Genomic DNA, 24,228 nt, shown 5'->3' on the forward strand with positions numbered 1-24,228 from the left:
AGAGGGTTCACCACAAGATGTAAACTATTGGTGAGCCTCAAAAACAGGAAGGCCAGATTATAGTTTGCCAAACAACATCTAAAAAAAGCCTTCACAGTTCTGGAACAACATCCTTTGGACAGATGAGACCAAGATCAACTTGTACCAGAGTGATGGGAAGAGAAGAGTATGGAGAAGGAAAGGAACTGCTCATGACCCCAAGCATACCACCTCATCAGTGAAGCATGGTGGTGGTAGTGTCATGGCGTGGGCATGTATGGCTGCTAATGGAACTGGTTCTCTTGTACTGATGATTTGACTACTGACAAAAGCAGCAGGATGAATTCTGAAGTGTTTTGGGCAATATTATCTGCTCATATTCAGCCAAATGCTTCAGAACTCATTGGACGGCACTTCACAGTGCAGATGGGACAATGACCCGAAGCATACTGTGAAAGCAACCAAAGAGTTTAAGGGAAGAAGTGGAATGTTATGCAATGGCCAAGTCAATCACCTGACCTAAATCCGATTGAGCATGCATTTCACTTGCTGAAGACAAAACTGAAGGGAAAATGCCGCAAGAACAAGCAGGAACTGAAGACAGTTGCAGTAGAGGCCTGGCGGAGAATCACCAGGGATGAAACCCAGCGTCTGATGTCTATGCGTTCCAGACTTCAAGCTGTAATTGACTGCAAAGGATTTGCAACCAAGTATTAAAAAGTGAAAGTTTGATTTATGATTGTTAATCTGTCCCATTACTTTTGGTCCCTTAAAATGTGGGAGGCATATATACAAACTGTTGTAATTCCTACACCGTTCACCTGATTTGGATGTAAATACCCTCAATATAAAGCTGAAAGTCTGCAGTTAAAGCACATCTTGTTTGTTTAATTTCAGATCCATTGTGGTGGCGTATAGAGCCAAAACGATTAGAATTGTGTTGATGTCCCAATATTTGTGGACCGGACTGTAGTTGGCTATGTTAGCCAAGGGAATTGCATTCTTTTAGTTTGTCCTTTCCCCACCCCTCAGTGGTTACTGCTTTTGGACGTCCCATCCGTCTATCATTTAAAGCAGCAGTTACGTCCGTCGGTGGACGAAAGAGAAAATGGAATTTATTATTACTTACCGTAAAATCCATTTCTCTGAGTCCACCGACGGACGTAGCTCCCACCCCTCTTTTCTCTGAAGAGTTAGGTTTTGGTTCCTATTCACTGCTTGCAACTAAACTGAAGATGCAACGGTGAGGCGAGGGGTAATAACCCAGGGACCCCTCCTTATTACCCATCCGTCTATGATTTTAAAGTAGCAGCTATGTCCGTTGGTGGACTCAAATTGATTTTACGGTAAGTAAATCAAATTTTTTTTATCTTTTGTTGACTGACGGACACAGCTCCATATCTTCTAGACCATTGGGACTTACGCTGCCCTCCCTAGGAGCAGGACTAGGCGGAAACCTCTTTGGCCACATCCCTGAGCCAACCCCAGAGGGCACACTATCACCTCACCGCTATAGAACTTCATATTTTTTTTTTCTGCCTAGTCAGGAGTAAGCACCTGACTCTCTGCCCCTGGAAAAAAACACTTTTTTTCTGGTTTGTGCACGGCGCAGCTCTGTTTAACCACTTGTTGGCAATGGAGCCTCTGGAGCGTGAATCACCACTGACCAACACCTGGAAGCTGCTGAACCTTCTGGGTCTCTGTCTGCCCTGGCGTCCATGACAGCAGCCCTACAGTCACTTGTATCTAAAGTAGATATGGCTTTGCAAGGGAGGCCTAGCAAGAAGCGTCCCCCACCTTCACCTGTATCCTCTGCTTCCTCAGAGTCTGAGGTGGATTTGGCCTCCGCAGACGAGAGTCAGCCCACTGGGTCTGAGTCCATGCACGCAGAAGGCTCTAATAGTGAGGATGTGTCCATGTCCTCTGCAGCCGCGCATGGAAAAGTGCTGGTGGAGGCCCTAATTGTGTCAGCTTGGGAAACTTTAAAGTTGGAAGTGGATGCTGGTGCAGTTTTGCACCCGAAAATCTTACAAGGTGACTAAGGTGTTCTCCCTTTCCGGCCTATATTGACAAGATTGTCACTAGTCAGTGGGGTTCCACGAAATGCATGGTTCGAATACCTAAGCATTTCGTTAGGAGATATCCCTTTTGTGAAGTCTCTCCTGAAGAAACTTACGGTTCCGCCGTCTGTGGACTCTCAGGTTTCCAGGCTAAATAAGGACACACTTTTGCCGGTGGAGGATTCTCCATCCTTTAAGGATCCCGTGGACAAGAGATCTGAGGCTGGGGTCCGTTACCTTTTCATCGTGGCTGGTTCAATTTTGAGACCGGTATTTGCTATCACCTTGGTATCTCAGACCTTAAGCGAATAGACAGATTTTACGCCAGGATCTGGAAGGGGGTCAACACCCTTCTGAGTTGGCGGATCAGTTGATCCAGGGGTTACAGTACATTTGTGATGCATATTTGGATGCGGCCCCCTTGGCCGGCAGGGTATCTGTGATGGTGGTGATTCTTTGCCGCATGATATGGTTGAAGTACTGGTCGGCTGACCAGGCTTCTAAAAAGGTGCTGACTGATCTACCCATTTTTTAGGTGACCGTTTGTTCGAGGCCTCTATGGAAGAGATCCTTAAGGGTCTTGCAGGAGGTAAAAGTATTTTACTTCTGCAGGTTGCTAGTGGCAAGGAACCTTGTCGATACATGTGGTCCTTTCTTCTCAGCTCACAAGCGGCCCTTTCGTTCGTCTGGATCACAGGAAAAGGGTTTGAGATCCACCCGTAACTTTGCAGGAGGCTCCAAGAGACCCTGGACTGGCAAGTCCAAAGCGGGCACTTCTGGTTTGGCAGACAAGCCTTCATCAGCCTGAAGGGGCACCCTCATCTGCATCTGGGGTGGGGGGGACGTCTTCGTGCTTTTCCGGATTCGTTGCTCATTCAGGACAGATGGATTGGTTCGGTTACAAGATCGAGCTTCAGTCTTTGCTTCCGGCAAGGTTCTTTCCTTCCAACTTACGCCTGTCTCACGAGCGGCTATAGGACCTCTATTGGGCAGTGCAGGACCTGTTAGCACAAAGAGTCATTGGGATGGTTCTAGAGTCGGAATGTTTTCAAGGATTTTATTCAAATCTGTTTAGTTCCCAGGAAGGAAGGCAAGGTTTGTCTAATCTTTGATCTCAAGGCTCTGAACCACTTTCTGCGTGTTCATAAATTTTGGACGGAGTTTATCCGCATGGTAGTACCTTTCCTTCATCAAGGGGATTTTTGGGCTTCTATCGATCTCAAGGACGCTTACCTTCATATTCCAAAATATGTTGGGCATCAGCGGTTTTTTGTTTTTTTTTTCCATTTTGCCGTGGGCGAGGAGCATTATCAATTTGTGGCCTTACCTTTTGGTCTCGCCTCAGCTCCTCAGGTGTTCACAGTTCTGGCCTTGCTACGACAGAAGGAGATTGCGGTACTGGGTTACTTGGGCGATCTGCTTCTGCATGCAGAGTCTTCCTCGGCTCTAGGAGCAGACTTGGACATTACTGTGCAAACTCTACAGGAATTTGGATGGACACTAAATTTTCAGAAATTGGCACAGACTTTGTCCACCAAGCTGGACTACTTGGGTCTGACGCTGAACTCGTCATCCTGGGTGTTTCTTCCTCAGGCGAAGCTTCTGAAGCTACAGGATGCCATTCGGCTCCTGTTGTTCAACCATCGGTCGTCGCTCAGGACTTGTATGCAAGTGCTGGGTCTGATGGTTTCCACCCTCGAGACAGTTCCATATCCTGTATTGGACTGTAATCGCCACGTATGCCAGTCTGTCTGGATAGGGAGGAGTCTTGGGAGTGTGTCCGGCTCAAGGTGTCTTTTGTCTATCTCAATGGACAGATCATCTGCAGGGACGCCCTGTGCGGAAACAATCGGACAATGCTATGGCTGTGGCATATGTCAATCCTCAAGGGGGCACAAAGAGTGCCTTGGGGACCCGTGAAGTGGCCGGTATCTTGAGGTGGGCAGAACTACATGTTCCGGCCCTTTCTGCTGTGCACATTCCAGGGGTAGAGAATTGACAAGCAGACTATCTCAGTCGGCAGATGTTGGATCAGGGAGAATGGTCTCTTCACCCAGAGGTATTTCATCAACTGTGCCTTGGGATGTGGACCTGCTGGCCTCCCGTCTCAACAGGAAGGTGCAGAGGTTCATGTTAAGGTATCGGGATCCTCTGGCCGACGCCGCAGATGCCCTGGTGGCCCCTTGAAGTCACTATCGTCTGATATAGGCCTTTCCTCCAATACAACTTCTGTCTAGACTGCTACGCAGAATCGAGGAAGAAGGGATTCCAGTCGTTCTGGTGGAACCAGACTTCTGTCTCAGAGACCAACCTTCCATCCAGCTTTACAGTCGCCGGCTTGAACGGCCCTGCTATTGAAAGCCAGGTGCTGAAGGCCAGAGGGCTGTCGGATCGGTGATTCCTATTGAACGCTAGGAAATCATGCTTCCAGGTAGGGGTTATTGTGTTTGGAAGGCGTACAATACTTGATGTGAGTTTCGGGGGGTTTCTCCCTGTTCCTTTTCTGTGTCTTGCCTGTTGGAGTTCCTACAACTAGGTGTAGATCAACGTTAGGCTCTGGGTACCATCAAGGTCCAGATTTCCACTTTGGCCATATTTTTCCAAAGTCTGTTGGTGGCAAAGTCTTTGGTTCACTCTTTCGTGTGGGGAGTTCGCCATCTGGCTCCGCCGGTGAGATTCCTAGTGCCTCCGTGGGATCTCATTTTGGTACTGGTGGTGCTTTTGAAGCCTCCCTTTGAAAATATTCGAGAACTTCCTCTGCTCATTTTGTCGCAGAAAGTGGCCGCCTTAGTCGCTATTCCGCACGTAGGGTGTCTGAGTTGCTGCGTTGTCCTGTCCGTAACCGTACCTGGTAATTCATAGGGACAAAATTGTGTTACAACCCTGTCAGGCATTCCTTCCTAAAGTTGTCTCTGGGTTTTATTTGAATTAAGATATTGTGTTACCGTCCTTATGTCCTAAGCTTAAACATCCTAAGGAAATTGCTTTGCATTCCTTGGATGTGGTCAGGGCGGTTTGGGTGTACCTGGCGGTGACTGAACTGATTCGAAAATCCGATTCTTTGTTTTTACGGAACGACCTCGTAAGGGGCAGGCTGCATTTCCAGGTGGCTCAGACAGACTGTTTTGCAGGCCTATTCCATTAAGGGTCAGGTTCCTCCTTTCGCTGTTAAAGCGCATTCTACAAGGGTGCTTAGTGCCTCCTGGACCTTCTGTCATCAGGCATCAGTGCTTCAGGTGTGCAATGCGGCTACATGGTCGTTTGTACACACATTTACACAGTTTTATAAGGTGGATGTACTTGCATCTTCTGATGCGGCGTTTGGCCGCAAAGTTTTTCAGGCTGTTGTTGCACTGATGGTGTGACCTGTGGGACTGCCTCAGGGGGCCGGCCAAAGCGTTTTCCACCTAGTCCTGCTCCTAGGGAGGGCAGCGTAAGGCCCAATGGTCTAGAAGACATGGAGCTGGGTCAGTCAGTGATCCTCAAAGGATTTTATGGTAAGACAAAAATTGGCCAACAAACTTGCCTGACCTTGCTCGATCTAGATGAACCTCAGGTAAGTTTAAGGGGGGCTGCTGCACACAGAAGGCTTTTAATGGATAGAATGCATTAAGATAGAAAAAACATTCTGCCTTTACAACCACTTAAGTGATTAGAGTGTGACACCATGCATCTACAATATTGAACTTTTTCACAATACTGTATTCTAATTTTCTAAGATACTGAATTTTGGGTTTTCACTAGTTGTAAGCCATAATCGTCAAAATAAAAAGAAAAATGCTTAAAATCTCACTCTGTACTGAATCTATAGAAGTTTAATTTTTGAATTAAATTACTAAAATACATGAATTGTTTGAGATGCACCTGTAAAAACAATACACTGATTTGCAAATCTCATAAACACCTTTTTATTTAAAATTGAAAATCGAAAACTTGTCAACTGTTTAAACTGAGAAAATATACAATTTTAAGAAAATAAGGTCATTTTGAAATTGATAGCAGCAACACATTTCAAAAAAAAGTTGGGCAACAAAAGCTGGCAAAGTAAGCAATAAAAACAAGGAAGAGCATTTTTGTAGCTAATTAGGCTACAGATAAGTAACATAATTTGGGTATAAAAAGAGCATCTTGGAGAAAGTGTCTCTTGAGTAAAGATGGGGCATCATAAGTGTCTCTGGAGTAAAGATGGTAAGAGGTTCACCTATCTATGAAAAGCTGTATCTACAAATTGTCAAACAATTTCCGAATAATGTTCCTCAATGTAAAATTGTAAAGACTTTCCGTGTATACTGTATAATCATCTATAGAACAGAATATCAAATGATTCTTAAATCTCTGTGTGCAAGGGACAAGTCCAAAATGCAATATTGGATGCCTGTGTTTTTGGGCCCTCAGGAATACTTCCAAAAATCACTGTCTGCAAACATTCCACTGTACCATCCAAAAATGCAAGTTAAAAGATGCAGAGAAGCAGCTGCAAAGAAGCCGCCGTTACTGAACATGATCCAGAATCACCGGCGTCTTCTCTGGGCCAAAGCGCACTGAAAATGGTCGGTTGCATAGTGGAGAGGGTTCTTTCTGACTTGTATCAGCGCGTCTGGAATGGGCAACTTGCACCTCTGAAAAAGGCACCATCAATCCTGAAAGATATATCTGGATTTAGAGCAACATATGCGTCCATGTAGACAATGTCTTTTTCGTGGAATGCCTGTTATATTTCTACACCGCCTACTGCATCTAAAAACAGCATAGCTTTATAGTAGATTTCTGGTGCTTAACTGGCCTGCCTGCAATCCAGACTTTTCACCAATTGAAAGGACTTGGCACATCCTGAAAGAAAAATGCAACCAAGAACCAGGACTGTCGAGCAGGAAAAATCTGATAGGCAAGAATGGGATAGCATTCCTCTCCCAAAAGTCCAGCAACTGGTCGTCTCAGTTCCCAGACATTTAACGAGTTGAGAAAGAGGGTATGCTACATCGTGGTAAATATGGCCCTGTCTCAACTTCTTTGAGATGTTTTGCTGCCATCAATTTCAAAATAACCTTGCTTTTCTTAAATGGTATTTTTTTTTTTAATTTAAACATTTGAGATGTTTTCTATTTTATATTGTGAATAAAATATGAGTTTAAGAAATTTGCACATTGCGTTCTGTGTTTATGTGGATTTCACACAGCGTCCCAACGTTTTTGGAGATGGGGTTGTAGAATTAAAAATCACTTTACAACTTTAACTGTGTGTTTAGCAGTGTGTCCTGAGTTTCTTTAAGCACAGTAACCCATTGAAATAAAACAAAATAATCTTATACGTTTAGCAGAGCTATGTTAATTCTGTGCCTGCTGTAGGTTACTGCCCTTAAGGTTTTGGAACTTTTTGTTAAATAAGGATGTTCAGCCTCGTTAACCGGGACCTGTCAAGGAAAAAAAACAACTTAATATAAAGATGCCTACTCTAGGGCTGTTTTACTCATCTTGAAGTGGTAGTAAAGCCCGCTTTGTAATTTTTACTTACAGGAAAGCCTTACCTGTAGGTAAAATTAATATCTCCTACGCGTGCACCGTTTAGGAGATATTTTCCCTGGATGCAACCATTAATGTCACCAGCTCATGCGCTCTGAAGGTCCGGCATACCGCACTGGAACCTAGACATCATTGCGGTATTGGCAACTCACAGCGTCTGAGCACGCAAACCCGGAAGAAAGACCAATGGAAGATGTCAGCTGTGACTGCGCACTGCTGGAGGGCTGCACTGTAGGATAACTATTTTCATAATGTGCTGGTATGGGATACATACTAGCACATTACGCAATTGCCTTACAGGGTTTTTTTTTCTTTATTTTTTCAACCCTGCTGCGGTTTACCACTGCTTTATTTTTATTACTTGGTGACCCAGAAAAATTGGATGCTTTTAATGTTCCCGGGGTTGCATCCTCAAAAGTGTATTAAGGGCAGCCCCAAATGGGTCCTGATTGATTCCCTTTTAAATACTTGCTATTGTGTAGGCTAATAATGTTAATTAGACATTTGTTTTTAGTAATGTTATGTTAAGTTCATTTAGTTTATGGCAATAAGTTTATGAAATTGCTGCCATTTTGTCAGCTATTTTATTTAGAAAACGGTTTTAAATATTGTTTTTTTTTTTCCCTGTTCAGGAGCAAATGATCTACCACAGACAGAAGGACAGGAAGATCTGCGTGATGTGCTTAAGAAAACACTGGAATTTTGTTTGTCTCGGTATAAAATGCTTCTATTCTTATAAATTTGTACTTTGTATCACAAGTCTGTTCTTTTTGCAGTTCAGATAATGGTACATGGGAGGTTTTGGCTGATATTTTTAAGATGCCAACCTAGAAAACATTACTGTTTACCTATTGATTGCATTGACTTATTTGCGCAGCCTGCGAACATTGTGGTCTGTGTTCTGTGAGTATAGAAATCCTACAGAAACATTTGTAGGAAAATAAAAACTCCCAAACTGACCTACCTGATTCTTCTTAATATCCATTTTCTGCTTTGTTGGATCTTAGCTCATTAAGTATACAGAATTTGAATTCTCATTTCCTGGTCCCTGTTAACTCTCTCTGCTGATAGGTACCATGAGCCTTGAGGGGATCCTTTAGTGGTGCCAAAAGATAGTTTCTCTTACGTCCTCCGACAGTCGCCGCCTCTTCATATTCGTCACATATGGGGTATTAGACTTTGCTCCGAAGGAGTAGCTAGGCAACAGAATATGTTAACAATAAAGCTTTAACATATCCCACCCTCAAGGGGTGGTCCCCTCAGTCAATACCCTCCTACTTCCTGCAACCATATCTCAGTTTTAATGTCTAGCTTGTCAGGAGTGGCTGGCTCTCTCTGTGCTGGGACTTTTTGTCCCAGACTCTTTCTTCTTTTTGATATTTTGTTTGAGTTTTCTCTCTACCTTTACTTAGCTGTTATTTTTGTCAGCATTAGTTAGTTCTTCGGACGAAGAGGATCATGCGGACTGGGTCTCGGGCTGATCCCCCTGGTCGCAGGTCGTGGGTCAGTGGCTTCCCAGTCTGCCATCGAGCGTTCAGCCAGGTAACGCTCCTGGCACGGTGAACGACCCATCCCTGTTCGGTGCAGGGATGATTGGTGAGGTGGCTACCTCACCGGACGCTGTGCGGTTTCTGAACCGCCATTGTGTGCGTCTTGAATTGCGACTCTCCCTGCCTCATGTGCAGCGGCTTGTTCGCCTGTGCGGGTTCCCCACGCCATGTGAGGTAAGTGTATCTATGTGGGGACCTGTCTGTCTGGGGGGGGTCTCAGTCTGGGACTGTGTAACCTGCCTTTAATCACACTGCTTGTCTCCCTATATCTCGGCTGCATGCTGTGGGCTGCAAGGGGGGGGGGGAGCTGTATGACACTGAGTATGTCAGGCTGGGCAGTGTGAGGAGCTGTGTGCTGTGGGGCATGTTTTTAATGGCATGTTGGGGCATATACAGCGATCGCTGCGGCGATCTAACATGTATCCATATAATGGGATAATATTGTGTGTGATTTTATGCACTGTGGAGCGGCGATTTCGGCGCCAAACGGCGCCATTTTACCGGCGCCCGCTCCGGCCGCATGGTTTACATGCACGGCGGCCATTTTCTTGTAGCCTCCATAGGCTTACATAGAGCGCCCTGGCAGCATCACTTCCTCTCTCCTGGAAGCACCGATCGAGGCAGCAGCAGCAGCGGAGTCTCCTCAGGTTTTATCCTTCTATTCCTGTGTTCCATTGCCTGTATTCAGTCTGTATATTCCCTGTGGGGGTCTCATTGTGCCTGAGTGTGGTGCGGTGGGCTGCGCTTGCCGCGCTTGCTGTAAGGGGGCAGTTAACCCTTGGTTGTCTGGCATACAGGGGCAATGGATTCTCAGGAGGGCAAGTTTCCCACAGTATTGGTGGAAAGCCAGGGGACCGCTGTTTCCCCCCCAGGGGGGGATTTGGCCACGATTGTGGCTGGCCTTGCTGCACAGGTGCAAATGCTGGTGGCTGCTCAATCTACTAAACGGCCCAGAGTTGCTCTGTCCTCTGATTCTGAGGGTGAAGGTGATGGGGCTGTTCTGGCGGGGACCCCCCTATCGGGGTCCCGCTCCTCTCTTGATCTAGTGGGGTCTGAGGTAGAGGCTGAAGTTGAGGGGGTTGATAATTCTCCCCCTGGCTCGCCTGAAGAGCTTGCAATCATGGATGAGTTGATTGCTTCCATTAAGCAGACGCTACGTTTGCAGGACGAGGTGTGTCCCCCAGCTGCCTTGGCGGCTTATGGGACGCAGAGAAAACGCAGGACGCCGCAGGTTTTTCCCTGCAATGCTGATTTTCAGCGCGCTGTTAAGGACCAATGGCGCGATTTGCGCAAGCCTTTTGCGGTACCAAGTAAATTTAAGCTGCGTTATCCTTTCTCGCCTGCCACCGATGAACGGTGGTGTGTGCCTCCGCCAGTGGATCATGCTATTGCGGTTTTGAACAAAGCCACTGCGATCCCTGCAGAGGGATCCCCTGTTTTCCGTGATGCCACGGATAGGAGACTGGAGTCTCTTGCCCGTCATACTTATTCTGTTACGGGTTCTATGCTTAAGGCTCTGTTTGCTTCTCTCATGGCGGCCCAGGCGATCGCAAGTTGGACGCAGATGCTTAGGCGCGTCCTAGTGGCCGATTCGGCCTCGGCGGCGACCCTGGATATGGTGGATCAGATCCACCAGGGTGTCATGTATCTGTGTGATGCGGACCTGGACCTGATTCCGTTGGCCGCGCGTGTGCACAGCGTGGCGGTGTTGTCTCGCCGCCTGGTTTGGTTGAAATGTTGGTCGGTGGACCAATCTTCACGTAAAACCTTAGCCAATCTGCCTTATGATGGGTCTCGCCTTTTTGGGGAGTCCCTGGATGTGTTGATTAAGGGGATTACCGGGGGTAAGAGCACTCTCTTGCCCCATTTCCCCAAGGCTAAGGGGGCTTCTGGGAAGAAGCATGCTCATTTTCGGCCCCCTCAGGGGTCCTTTCGTGCCTTTCGGCCGCACTACAAGGGCAAACCGTTCAAGGGCCAGGGCTCTCAGAAGAAACCCTGGTCTGGGAAACAGAAGTCCGGCCAATCCGGACCTGCGGCCCATAACAGTTCGGCCTGAAGGGGCGCCCTCACCCAGTTTTGGGGTGGGGGGACGCTTGCTCGGTTTTCTTCAGCCCTGGTTGGCCCGTGTGCGGGACAGATGGGTTCTGGAAATCGTTCGATCTGGTTACAAGATCGAGTTTCTCTCTCGGCCAGAGAGCAGATTTTTTCCCTCAAATCTACAACTGTCTCCAGAGCGCCTGCGGGATCTGCACCTGGCGGTGCGGGACCTGAGGGCTCAGGGAGTGGTGGTTCCGGTGCCTCATCGGGACAGATTTCGGGGGTTTTATTCCAATCTGTTCACCGTGCCCAGAAAGGAGGGCAAGGTTCGTCCTATTCTGGACTTGAAAGCTCTGAACCGCTCTGTGCGGGTTCGCAAGTTCCGCATGGAATCCCTGCGCTCGGTGGTGGCTGCCCTGGTTCCGGGGGAATTCATGGCCTCCATCGATTTGAAGGATGCGTATCTTCACATCCCCATATTCGAGGGTCATCAGAGATACCTTCGATTTGCCATTGCGGAGGATCACTACCAGTTCGTGGCGTTGCCCTTTGGGCTCGCCTCGGCTCCGCGGGTCTTCACCAAGGTGCTTGCACCGGTTCTGGCATTATTGAGAGCCCAGGGCATTTCTGTCCTGGGGTATCTGGACGACATTCTGATTCGGTCGGCGACCAGTCAGGGTCTGGAGAAGGACCTGTCTGTCACGATGCAAACTCTGCAGGAGTTCGGTTGGACGATAAATGTTCCAAAGTCGACACTGAGTCCGTCGGTTCGTCTTCCCTATCTGGGAATGATACTGGACTCGGTGCAGGCGAAGGTCTTCCTGCCGGAAGACAAACTCAGGACTCTTCAGGAGGAAGTCAGGTCCCTCAGGGACGTTCCGAACTCGTCTCTGCGGACGTGTATGAGATGTCTGGGATTGATGGTCTCGGCTTTCGAGGCGATTCCTTTCGCGCAGTTTCACACGCGGGGTCTCCAGGCGGAGATCTTGTCCAAGTGGGACGGGCGACCTCAATCTCTGGATCTTCAGATCTCGTTGAGTCTTCGCACCAGGGAAAACCTTCTGTGGTGGCTCCAGTCCCCGTTGGTGTCCGGGGGCAAGTCGTTTCGTCCGATCTCGTGGACGATAATCACCACGGATGCCAGCCTGTCGGGCTGGGGTGGTGTTCTGGGCGTTCTGTCCGCCCAGGGGACCTGGTCGGAGGGGGAGTCTTCCCTCCCGATCAACATTCTGGAATTGCGTGCGATAAGGCTCTGTCTTCATCGCTGGACGGACCGGCTGCAGGGCTGCCCGGTTCGGGTGCAGACGGACAATGCCACGGCGGTGGCCTACATCAACCACCAAGGGGGCACCAGGAGTGCCCGAGCGGCTCGAGAAGTGGCCGACATTCTGTCTTGGGCCGAGACTCATGTCCCGGCGATAACGGCGGTTCACATTCCGGGAGTGGAGAACTGGCAGGCGGACTATCTGAGTCGCCAGACCCTGGATCAGGGGGAATGGTCTCTCCACCCGGCTGTCTTCCAGATGTTGTGCGCGAAGTGGGGTCTTCCAGATGTGGACCTGTTCGCGTCTCGCCTCAACTACAAGGTGAAGAGGTTCGTGGCAAGGACGCGCGACCCTCGGGCAGACGCGTCGGACGCGTTAGTGGCCCCGTGGCATCAGTACAGGCTGATGTACGCGTTTCCACCGATTCAGTTGCTGTCCCGGTTCCTTCGCAGGTTACACTCGGAACGCAGCACGGTGATTCTTGTGGCACCGGACTGGCCTCGCCGGTCCTGGTACGCAGACCTCGTGAATCTGGCGGTCGACGCCCCCTGGCGTCTGCCTCTTCGGGACGATCTACTGTCTCAAGGACCGATTTACCATCCTGCTTTACAGTCGCTGGCTTTGACGGCCTGGCTGTTGAGACCGAGGTCCTGAAGGAGAAGGGTCTCTCTCCAGAGGTTGTTCATACCTTGATCAACGCGAGGAAGTCTTCCTCGGGAAAGGTTTATTACCGTACTTGGAAGGCCTATTTTGCCTGGTGTGAGTCCAGGGGGTTTTCACCCCGCACGTACTCGGTTTCCCGTGTGCTGTCTTTCCTTCAGACGGGTGTCGATCAGCGTTTGGCGCTGGCTACGATAAAGGGTCAGGTGTCTGCGCTGGCCGTTCTGTTTCAACGTCCCGTGGCTTCCAACTCCTTGGTTGGCACTTTTATTCAGGGTGTGCGGCATCTGGTTCCTCCTAGGAGGGATCCTTTGCCCCCTTGGGACTTGAATCTAGTCCTGTCTGTGTTACAACGTGCTCCTTTTGAACAGATCAGGGAGATATCGTTGTCTATGTTGTCCAAAAAGGTCGCCTTTTTGGTGGCGATCACTTCGGCTCGCAGAGTGTCGGAACTGGCGGCTTTGTCCTGCAAGTCTCCGTACCTGGTTGTTCATTTGGATAAGGTGGTCTTGCGACCTAATCCTTCTTTTCTGCCGAAACGAGTTTCGGAATTCCATCTTAACGAGGATATTGTTTTGCCTTCGTTGTGCACGAAGCCTAAACATCCAAAGGAGGTGAGACTACATTCTCTGGATGTTGTTCGGGCGATTAGGGTTTACCTTAAATCGACTGAGTCTTTTCGAAAGACGGACTCCTTGTTTGTTCTTCCAGAGGGTCCTCGGAAGGGCATGGCGGCTTCCGCCTCTACCATTGCCAAATGGATCAGGCAGACCATTGAACAGGCCTATGCCTTGCAGGGGAAGGTTCCCCCTGTGCCTGTGAAGGCGCACTCTACTAGATCTCTGAGTACGTCTTGGGCCTGTCGTCATGGGGCTTCTGTAGCCCAGGTGTGTAAGGCGGCGACTTGGTCGACCGTACACACTTTCACAAAATTCTACAAAGTAGATGTTCAGGCATCGGCGGATGCTTCCTTTGGCCGCAAGGTTCTTAGTGCGGCTGTTCCCTAGGGTCCCTTGTTGGGGACTCCTGGCTGTTGGGATAAGTTTTGTATCCCCTGGTTTTTTGTCTTTTCCTGGGTTGTTGCTCCTGTTGAGCACTTATTTTTGCTGTTGCCCAGCTGGTTTCCTTCCTTTGGTAAGGTTCCTTTCTTTGATGTGGAGACTGCGTTGCCTTTCGGCGCGGATGCGTTTCCCACCCCTCATGTTTGCACTGCTTTGGGACGTCCCCATATGTGACGAATATGAAGAGGCGGCGACTGTCGGAGGACGTAAGAGAAAACGGAATTTTTGTAAAATCTTACCTGTAAAATTCCTTTCTCTGAGTCCTCCGACAGTCGCCGCCCCCGCCCCTCTTTTGGGGTTTGAATGTATACTCTACTGCTATTCCACTAAAACTGAGATATGGTTGCAGGAAGTAGGAGGGTATTGACTGAGGGGACCACCCCTTGAGGGTGGGATATGTTAAAGCTTTATTGTTAACATATTCTGTTGCCTAGCTACTCCTTCGGAGCAAAGTCTAATACCCCATATGTGACGAATATGAAGAGGCGGCGACTGTCGGAGGACTCAGAGAAAGGAATTTTACAGGTAAGATTTTACAAAAATTCCGTTTTTTGTACTGCAAAGTCTTCCTTTTCATATGGAGCCTCAGGGTCACATCTCCCCCACTGACCCCATCATGGAGATGTCAGGTCCCTCGGAACACCAGCTTCCCATGGTTGCACTGATGGCGGTCCTTCAGTCCTTAGTGTCCCGGGTGGAAGTGGCGTGTGGGCAAAGGCCCAGGAGGAAGCGTCCCCCGCCTTCCCCTGCCCAGCCTGTCTCATCTGATTCTGAGCCTGATGCTGCTGTGGACGCGGCCCGTCCTGGGAGATTTATTATCACACCCTCTGATCCATCCGATAGTGATGACGATTCCTCCATGGTCGCAGCAGCAAATGAAAAAGAGCTGGTAGACGCACTTATCACTGCAGTGCGTGATACTTAAAAAATGGAGAATGCGGCTGATGTAACCACGGACGTGGCTGTGTCGAATGGTACGCACAAGTCTTATCGTACTTCAAAGGTGTTTCCTTATGTGCCTTATTTTGACATGTTTTCCTGTAATGAATGGGAACAACCAAATGTACCCTTTGTGGTCCCCAAACGTTTGGCTGTACATTTCCCTTTTTAGCTGTCCCGTTTTAAAAAAAGTGGGCTCGTCCACCAGTGGTGGACCCTCTTGTTTCCAGGTTGAATAAAGCAACCATGATCCCAGTAGTGTAAACCCCCTTCCTTTAAGGACCCGGCTGACAAGAAAGCAGAGGCTGTGGCACGCAGCATGTTTACTATGGCTGGTTCGGCATTGCGGCCAGTGTTTGCCTCAGTCCTGGTGTCTCAGACCCTAACTGAACGGGCCAAGCTTTTGCACCAGGGACTGGAGGGTGAGCAGGTCTCTGCTGCTTAAGTTGATTTAGCAGACCAGTTGGTCCATGTGCTGCAGTTTGTGATGCAGCTTTGGATACAGCTCCGGTGCTGTCCAAACTTTATTTAAGCGTTGGTGATTAGGCGCGTGCTGTGGCTTAAGAATTGGTCAGCAGACCAGGCCTCCAAGAAAGCTCTCATTGATCTGCCCTTTCAAGGCAGTCGTCTGTTTGGGGCTACTCTGGATGACATTAAGTGTCTCACGGGAGGGGGTTTGGGAGTACCTTTCTGCCACAGTCTAGGAAAGGGAAGGAGCCTCATTGCAAACATGGGCCCTCCTTCTCAGCCCATAGAAAAGTGTTTTGTGCTTCTGGGACAGAGAATAAGGGAAATAGATCTTTTAAATCATCCCGGGAGGTTCCAAGCAACCTTGGTCGGGTAATCCTAGAGCTAGCTTCACCGGACCAAAAGACAAGACTCCTTTGGCATGAAGGTCTGCCCCCCCCCCCTTTATTTGGGTGGGGGGACATCTTCGCTGGTTTCCAGCCCCGTGGACGACTTTGGTGAGCGTCAAGGAGATCCACTAACTTTTTTTTTTTTTTTTTTTTTGGAGTTACCCAGAAAGCGGGACAAAGCTTGTCCTTATTTCAGGTTTTTTAGGTTCTTAGTCTCCTTGTGCGGATTTAATCACTGCAAAGGTTCAGGTGATGTCTGAACTAACTAAGATTCCCCCCTATCCCTGTCCAGAGAATTGATTTACCTAGGTCTTTTAATTCTAACTAGGGTGGTCCTTACTCTGGACAAATTTCAGGAACCACAGGCTGTGATCCACCGGCTGCTGTCACACAGACAGTTCTCTCTCCCGATTTTTGGCACACAGGTTCGGAGTCTGGTGGTATCCACCTTCAAGACAGATCTGTTTGCACAGTCCTACATGCAGCTCCTTTAGCAGGTTCCGCTCCACAGGAGGATACCGAAGTTCGTCATGAGGTCACAGGGTCCTCTGACAGACACTCCAAGGGCCTCGGTAAGGCCAGTATCATCCTCGGCTACAGCTGCTAACGCAATTATCCTGGTAGCTGTAAACGTCCCTTGGGGGCTTCCTCTCAGAGAAGACCAGTTGTCCCAAGGGCTGATATACCATCCTGCTTTAGTCACTGGTTTAAATGGTTTAGCTATTGAAAGCCAGGTACTGAGGGATAGAGGTCTGACTGGATCAGTGATCCCTACTATGGTGAAGGCGAGGAAGTCGTCTTCCAGCAAGATATACCATCGTACATGGAAAGCGTACATTTCTTGGTGTGAGTCGATTGGCGCTAATCCTCGATCCTTTTCTGTGGCTAAGATCTTAACCTTTCTTCAACAGGGCGTTGGTCAGAAGTTGGCCTTGAGTACCATCAAGGGCAAGGTGTCTGCCTTGGCAATCTTTTTTCAGCGACCCCCCCTAGCCACGCACTCTTTAGTTTGTACCTGCATTCAGGGGGTGGCTCCACCTGTACGGTCTCTTTTGCCGTCATGGGATTTAAATGTAGTACTTTCGGTTCTCCAGAAACCTCCATTTGAGAATATATGGGAGATTCCCTTGCCTACGTTATCCCAGAAGGTGACATTCTTGGTGGCTATTACCTCGGCCTGCAGGGTATCGGAATTGGCAGCATTATCCTGTCGCAATCTCTATTTAGTGGTCCATATGGATAAAGTGGTTCTTCGTCCCTGTCCATCATTCCTGCCCAAAGTTTTCTCTGACTTCCATTTAAATGAGGACGTTGTGTTGCCTTCCTTGGGTCTCAAGCCGGCTCCTCCCAAGAAATTTGTTTTGCCTACCTTTTTGAATGTGGTTTGTGCGATTCGGGTTTATCTGGCAGCTACTGAGTCTTTTCGGAGGTCAGACTCGCTTTTTGTGTTTGAATGAACCAAAAAAAGGGCTGGCTGTTTCTTTGGCTGCCATATGCAGATGGATCAGGCAGACGGTGACTCAGGCCTATTCCAATAAAGGTCAGGTTCCATCTTTCCCTGTCACGGCACATTCTACTCGGGTGCGAAGTGCTTCTTGGGCCTTCTGTCATCAGGCTTCAATATCGCAAGTTTGCAATATTGAGGGGTGTTTTTTCTTTGAACCTTTATTTTTCAGACAGGGCTCCTCTGTCCTAGTTAAGGGCTTCTATGTTTAGCCTTGGGTTATTTTCCCCACCCCTTATTTTCCTTTTGGCACTGCTTTTGGACTTCCCACTAGTTATGATTCATGGAGCGATGTGTTGGTCAAACGAAAGAAAAATGGGATTTTTGTATTTACCATAAAAACCCATTTCTCTGAGTTCGACGGACACAACACCCACCCCTCTACGATACTTCTAATACTGCTTGCTACTAAACGGATTACCTAGAGCAGACAGGGGGGTTATATACCATCTGAGGATGGCCCATGGGCGTAGCCAGGTGTTTTTTGTTCTGCCTAGTCCTACTCCCGGGAGGAGGCAATACAACCCACTAGTTATGATTTATGGAGCGCTGAGTCCGTCGATCTCGGAGAAATGGATTTTATGTTAAGTACAACAATCCAATATTTTTGGTATTAGGACAGGATATTTTTCAATATCCAAGGCAAAGTACACTCATACGCTTTATATTGAAGATATTTCCGTTTTTATTGAAAAATTTGGTTTCTTTTTTTCATTAATTGACAGTCTCTTTATAACTAAACCTAATTTTTTTAGCCCCATCTACACGGGTAGGACATTAGGCAGAAAAAAAAACTATGCACCTCCTATGGGTGGTCACCTCAACCAGTTTCCAGGCACATGGACTTTTCTTTTTCCTGACCAGTTGTTCCACTAAACCATTCTCTCTGGCTATAAATTCGAATTTCATTCCTTTCCACCACATAGGTTCTTTCCCTCCAGTCTGCGGGCCCTGTACAGAGCTGCGCAAGATCTGTTCCCTTTGAGGCATGATTTTCCCTTTGCCCAAGTCAGAGGGGTTAAGAGGCTTTTATCCAATCTATTCAGTCCCCAAGACAAATGGTGCTCCTGGATCTCAAGACTGAATGCCTTAGTGTGGGTCCACAAGCTTCCCACCAGAATGCCGCCACTAAATACTTTTCAGCGCAATTTTCTTTTTAGGCATCCTTGGACATCAAAGATGATTACCTGCCCATTCCCATCCACGAGGAACTTCAGTGTATCCTACGCTTTTCTATCTGGGACCCACATTATCGGTTTGTAGCACTGCCCTTCAGTCTGGCCTTCGCTTTTTGGGTGTTGCCAATGTCTTGGGCCAGTCCTGGTTTTGCCGAGACAATGGGGGATCGATGTGATGTGGGCAGTGTCTCGCTCATCCCTGTTGAAAATGGGGGGGGGGGGTTCACCGTGCGTTCCCCCTCGGGCTTCAGTGGATCCTGCCCCTCAGGAAGTCTACGTTGACCCCGTCTAAGCGCTTTGAGTCTTTGGGGCTGACACTCGATTCGCTAGGTGTTCTGATCACTGGGTAATCTCCAGAGTTTCTGGTCTGCGGTCTGACAGTTGTTAACTTGCAGGCAGCCTTCCGGAGTTTTTGCATGCCTAATGGTAGGTACATTTTAAGGGGGTCCTGTATGCTTGTGCCGTACAAGAACACTGCAGAAGGAAGTCCTATCTAAACGGAACAGGTCTCCCATTGCCTTGGACTTTCGGATGAACCTGCAGCAATCAACAAGGGCCTCTCTCCTCTGGTGGTTGTGGCCTCCGACCTTCTGTAAAGGGATTTTCTTCCTTCCCTTCGCTGGAGAGTGGTCATGCCTGTCGGGCTTGGGAGGAGTCTTGGGATCGGACTCTGCTTAAGATCACTGGATTCCAGAGGAAGCCACTTGTCCATCTATTTTCTGGCGTTTCAAACGATCAGTGTGTCGCTGACATATTAGAAGGATTGCTTAAATTGTCTACAGTCAGGATCCCATCAGACAATGCCGCCATGGTGGAAATGTCATTCTTCAGGGAGGTGCTGGAAGCATCTAATATCCTGCAAGGGGTGGAGCGGTTAGTTCCAGCTCTGTCTGTCGTGCACGTGTCAGGTGTCGGAAACTGGCAAGTGGACTATCTCAGCCGCCAGAGGCTGGATTAGGTCAAGTGGACTATCTCAGCCGCCAGAGGCTGGATTAGGTCAAGTGGTCCTACACCCTGAGGTATTCCATCAGGTCTTTTCATTAAGGGATGCAGGATGTGGATCTCGTATCATCTTGCCTTAACCAAAAGGTTTCAGTGTGTGGCAAGATCATTGGATCCCAGGAACAACATGGACCAACATGGACCCTGCAGGGACAAGTGTCCCCGCCTGACCCCTTAAGGAGGCCGCAGGGCCCTCTGGATCCCAGCTATCTATAAATGCACTTTTGGCGGTCCTGGAATCCTTTGTGTCCCGGGTGGAGGTGGCCTTTAAAGGACGAGGTTGTAAAAAACTACCTCCGCCTACCCCTGCCTCATCTGATGTCAGATTCTGAATCTGATTCAGCCACCGCAGACGGGGGTTTCCCTGCCGGGTCTACTACCTCGCACCCTGTCTCCTCTAAAAGCGAGGATGACCTCTCTACCTCCGCCACCGCGCAAGAAGGAGCTCTGGAGGACGCACTGGTTGCATCTGTGCATGAGACCCTAAAAATGGAGGACGCAGCTGCGACTGTGAATGAGGTGCTGGTTACGTTTGGCACTCACAAGCCATCCAGAGCGGCAAAGGTTTTTCCCTTTCCCGTGTATTTTGACAACATGCTCAAAAAAGAATGGGACCGTCCAAAGCGTTCCCCTGAGGTGCCTAAGCCGATTGCTAGACGCTACCCCTTTGAGGAGTCCCTTATAAAAAGGTGGACTGTGCCACCTACGGTGGACCCTCCGGTATCAAGACTTAATAAAGCTATTATAATCACAGTGGAGGATTCCCCGTCCTTTAAAGTGGAGTTCCACCCTATTTTTATACTTACCTCCATCTTCTCGCTCCGGGTCACCTGAAAAAGAAATGGATAATCGCATATTTTTTTTTTTTTTACTTACCTCGTAGCGAAGAAAATATACTTACCTTACTTCCTTCTTCCTCCTTCCTCGGCCGCGGCCCGTCGTCACTTCCTGGCTCTGCAATGATTCCTGGGAGCTGGACGTCATAGCTCCCAGGAATCATTGCGCCTGCACCGGCCCCGACGTCAGTTCCGGGTCGCGCGCGTCATCCCCTTCTAAACAGCTTCTGGGCATGCCCAGAAGCTGTGGAGGGGTGACGCGCGCGACCCGGAAGTGACGTCGGGGCCGGCGCGGAGCATCGTGGGACCACAGAAGGCGGAAGAAGACGCCGAAGAGGACGCGCTGGCTTCAAGCTGCCCACATCTGAGATGGCAGCGCTGGACAAGACGTTTGCAAGGTAAGTATTTCGTCTTGCAGGTAAGTGCAACCCGGGACAGATCAGAGGCTAGCCATTGTGGAATGCACTAGCCCTGACTGTCCCGGGGGTATTAAAAAAAAACAAAAACAAATCCAGGGTGGAACTCCGCTTTAAGGATCCGGCGAATAGAAAGGCAGAGTCTGTGGCCTGCAATATGTACTCCCTGGCGGGGTCTGCACTAAGACCGGTGTTTACAGTTGCCCTTGTCTCGCAAACCTTGACTGAATGGGCTTAGCTGCTACGCCGTCACCTGGAGGGGATAACAACTTCCCCCTGCCTTTGCGGAACTGTTAGACCAGTTGGTGCAGGGGCTGCAATTTGTTTGCGATGCCGCGCTGGATGCTGCTTCCATTTTGGGCCGACTGTCCGTTTCGGCAGTGGTCCTCCGGCTAAAGTGCTGTTTCTGCAGATCAGACCTCAAAGAAGGCCTTGACTGATCTGCCTTTTCAAGAAGATTCCCTGTTTGGGGCTACCCTGGATGGACATCAAAGGTCTCACAGGGGGTAAGAGTACCTTTCTCCCATAGGCTAACAAGGGTAAGGACCCACGTTGAAGTTGGAGCCTCTCCTTTTTCAGCACATATGTTTTTTCGTCCCTCAGGGTCAGTCGATACGGCAAAGTCCTTCCAGGCCCACTTGAGTGGTTCCAATCGACCCTGGTCTGGCAAACAAAAATTAAGTTTCTCCAGACCTGAGGACAAGGCCCATTCGGCCTGAAGGTGCGCCCTCACCCGTATCTGCGGTGCCAGGATGTCTTTGCCGATTCCCGGACCTGTGGCTATCCCAGATACAAGACAAATGGGTTCACGAGGTCATAAGGTCTGGGCACAAGATCGAGTTTCGATCCCTCCAACCGGTAAGGTTCTTCCCTTCCAATGTGAGACTGTGCCCAGATCGCCTACAGGCTCTCTTTGGGGCGGTACAGGACCTGGTACAACAGGACGTAATAGTTCCGGTTCCGTGTGGAACGTTTTCAGGGCTTTTATTAAAACCTGTTTACAGTCTCCAGACAGGAAAGCAAGGTGCGTTCAGTCCTGGACCTGAAGGCACTGAATTGGTTTGTGCGAGTTCAAAGATTCAAGATGAAATCCATTTGCACGGTGGTGACTTCCTACATCAGGGTGATTTCCTGGCCTCCATAGACATCAAAGATGCCTACCTTCACATCCCAGTATGTGCAAGACAACCGTTTCTGTGCTTTGCCATGGGAGAGGATCATTATCAGTCTGTGGTGTTACCCTTTGGTCTCGCCTCTGCTCCTCGGGCCTTCACAAAGGTGTTGGCTCCGGTCCTGGGGCTGTTACGACAGCGGGGGATTTCGGTCCTGGGTTACCTGGACGATCTTCTCCGTGCGGAGTCTCCCCACAGCGCTCGTGACATATTTGGAGATCACCATGAGAACTCTGGAGGAGTTTGGGTGGATTCTTAACCTTCAGAAGTTGTCCTTGTTCCCTTCCATGAGACTGGACTATCTGGGCCTGACTTTGGACTCGTCCTCAGCCAGGGTGTTTCTTCCTCTGGAAAAACTCCAGACTGTGATTCAGCTGTTGCTGTCCAGCAAATGGTTGTCCCTTCGGACATGTATGAGCATTCTGGGACTGATGGTGTTGTCCTTCAAGGTGGTTTCCTTCGCTCAATTCCACACAAGAATCCTCCAGAATGAAATCCTTCTCAAATGGAACAAGAATTCAAATTCTCTGGACAATCCGATCCAGCATGACACAGGTGACCAGGGAGTCCCTGATCTGGTGGCTATGGTCTCCGATGCTCAAGCAAGGGAAATCCTTCCTATATATTGGACAATTGTCACCATGCGTACCAGTCTGCCCGGGTGGGCAGGGGTTCTTGGCAGGTTTTCTGCTCAAGGAGTCTGGTCACTGGAAGAATCCAGGTTACCGATAAATGTGCTGGAGCTGAGAGCAATCAGGCTTTGCCTAGTCCACTGGACCGAGATCCTTCAGGGTTATCCAGTGCATATTTTATCTGACAGTGCCACGGCGTGGCTTATGTCAATCACCAAGGGGGCACCAAAAGTGTCCTTGCGGACTTGCAAGTGGCTGGCATCCTCCGATGGGCGGAATGCTTTGTTCCAGCTCTCTCTGCTGTTCACATTCCAGGAGTGGAAAATTGGCAGGTGTATTTCCTCAGTCAAGTTGCGCTAATGTGATCTATGGAGGTATAAAGTCCACAAAGTCCCAATATTGATGACAGATGGAAAATATCTTGGGTAAGATCCTGAACCCGACTCCCTTAAGAGTGTACGCTTACCAGATTGAGGTAAGAATGAAGCGGATAGACCTTGGATCAAGGAGAATGGTCTCTCCATCCAGAGGTGTTCCAGCAGTTGTGCCTTCGTTGGGGCACTCCAGATGTAGATCTGTTGGCGTCTCGGATCAACAGAAAAGGGCAAAGGTTTGTGGCCCGCTCCCGCGACCCTCTGACAGACGCGCTGGTGGCCCAGTGGGGTCAGTATTGGCTGATATATGCCTTTCCTCCTCTCAAGTTGCTGACAAGACTTCTTCACAGGATCGAGGTGGAAGGGATTCCGGTCATTCTTGAGCTTGGTACGCTGACCTGGTCAGGCTAGTCACAGATGCTCCTTGGAGACTTCCTCTCAGGGAGGATCTACTGTCTCAAGGGCCAATCTTCCATTCTGCTTTAGTCGCTGGCTTTGACAGTTTGGCTGTTGAAAGCCAGGTGCTGAAGGACGGGGACTGTCTGCTTCAGTGATTCCCACTCTGCTAAAAGCGAGAAAAGTGACTTCTAGAAGGATCTATCATCGTACGTGGAAGTCGTATATTGCGTAGTGTGAGGCTCTTGGCCTCCGTTGCCACCTTGGGCCTTAATTTGGTGCTGTTGGTTCTCCAGAAACCTCCTTTTGAAAGTATTCGGGAGATTCCTCTGCTTATCTTATCCCAAAAGGTGGCCTTCTTGGTGACCATTACTTCTGCGCACAGGGTGTCGGAACTGGTGGCGTTGGCCTGTCGCCCTCCCTATCTGGTGATTCACAGGGATAAAGTTGTACTTCATCCGGATTCGTCCTTCCTTCCGAAGGTTGGTTCCAGTTTTCACTTAACTGAGGACATCATGTTACCCTCTATGTCCTAAGCCTAAACATCCTAAGGAAATTGCACTAATACTTTGGATGTGGTTCAGGCACTCAGGGTGTACTTGGCTACTACTGAGTCTTTTCGAAAGTCAGATTCGCTCTTTGTACTCACGAATGGCCCACGGAAAGGGCTGCCTGCGTCTGCTGTGACTATTTCCAAATGGATCAGACAGAAAGTTGTGCAGGCTTATTCATTTAAGGGTCAGGTTCCACCTTTCCCTGTTAAGGCGCGCTCTACTTGGGCGCTTAATGCT

General features: G+C 49.0%; 1 protein-coding gene across 1 annotated transcript in view; it reads left to right on the forward strand.

Annotated features, from left to right (window-relative positions):
* LARP4B (La ribonucleoprotein 4B) overlaps positions 1-24,228 on the forward strand; it is a 321,080-nt gene that overhangs the window by 150,541 nt on the left and 146,311 nt on the right. The window contains exon 6 of the mRNA XM_082259577.1: positions 8,191-8,272. Coding sequence (XP_082115703.1) covers positions 8,191-8,272 — 82 coding nt within the window. The remainder of the gene's footprint in view (positions 1-8,190; positions 8,273-24,228) is intronic.

The sequence above is a fragment of the Pelophylax lessonae genome (assembly GCF_965119305.1).
Source record: "Pelophylax lessonae genome assembly, chromosome: 5".
NCBI lineage: Eukaryota > Metazoa > Chordata > Amphibia > Anura > Ranidae > Pelophylax > Pelophylax lessonae.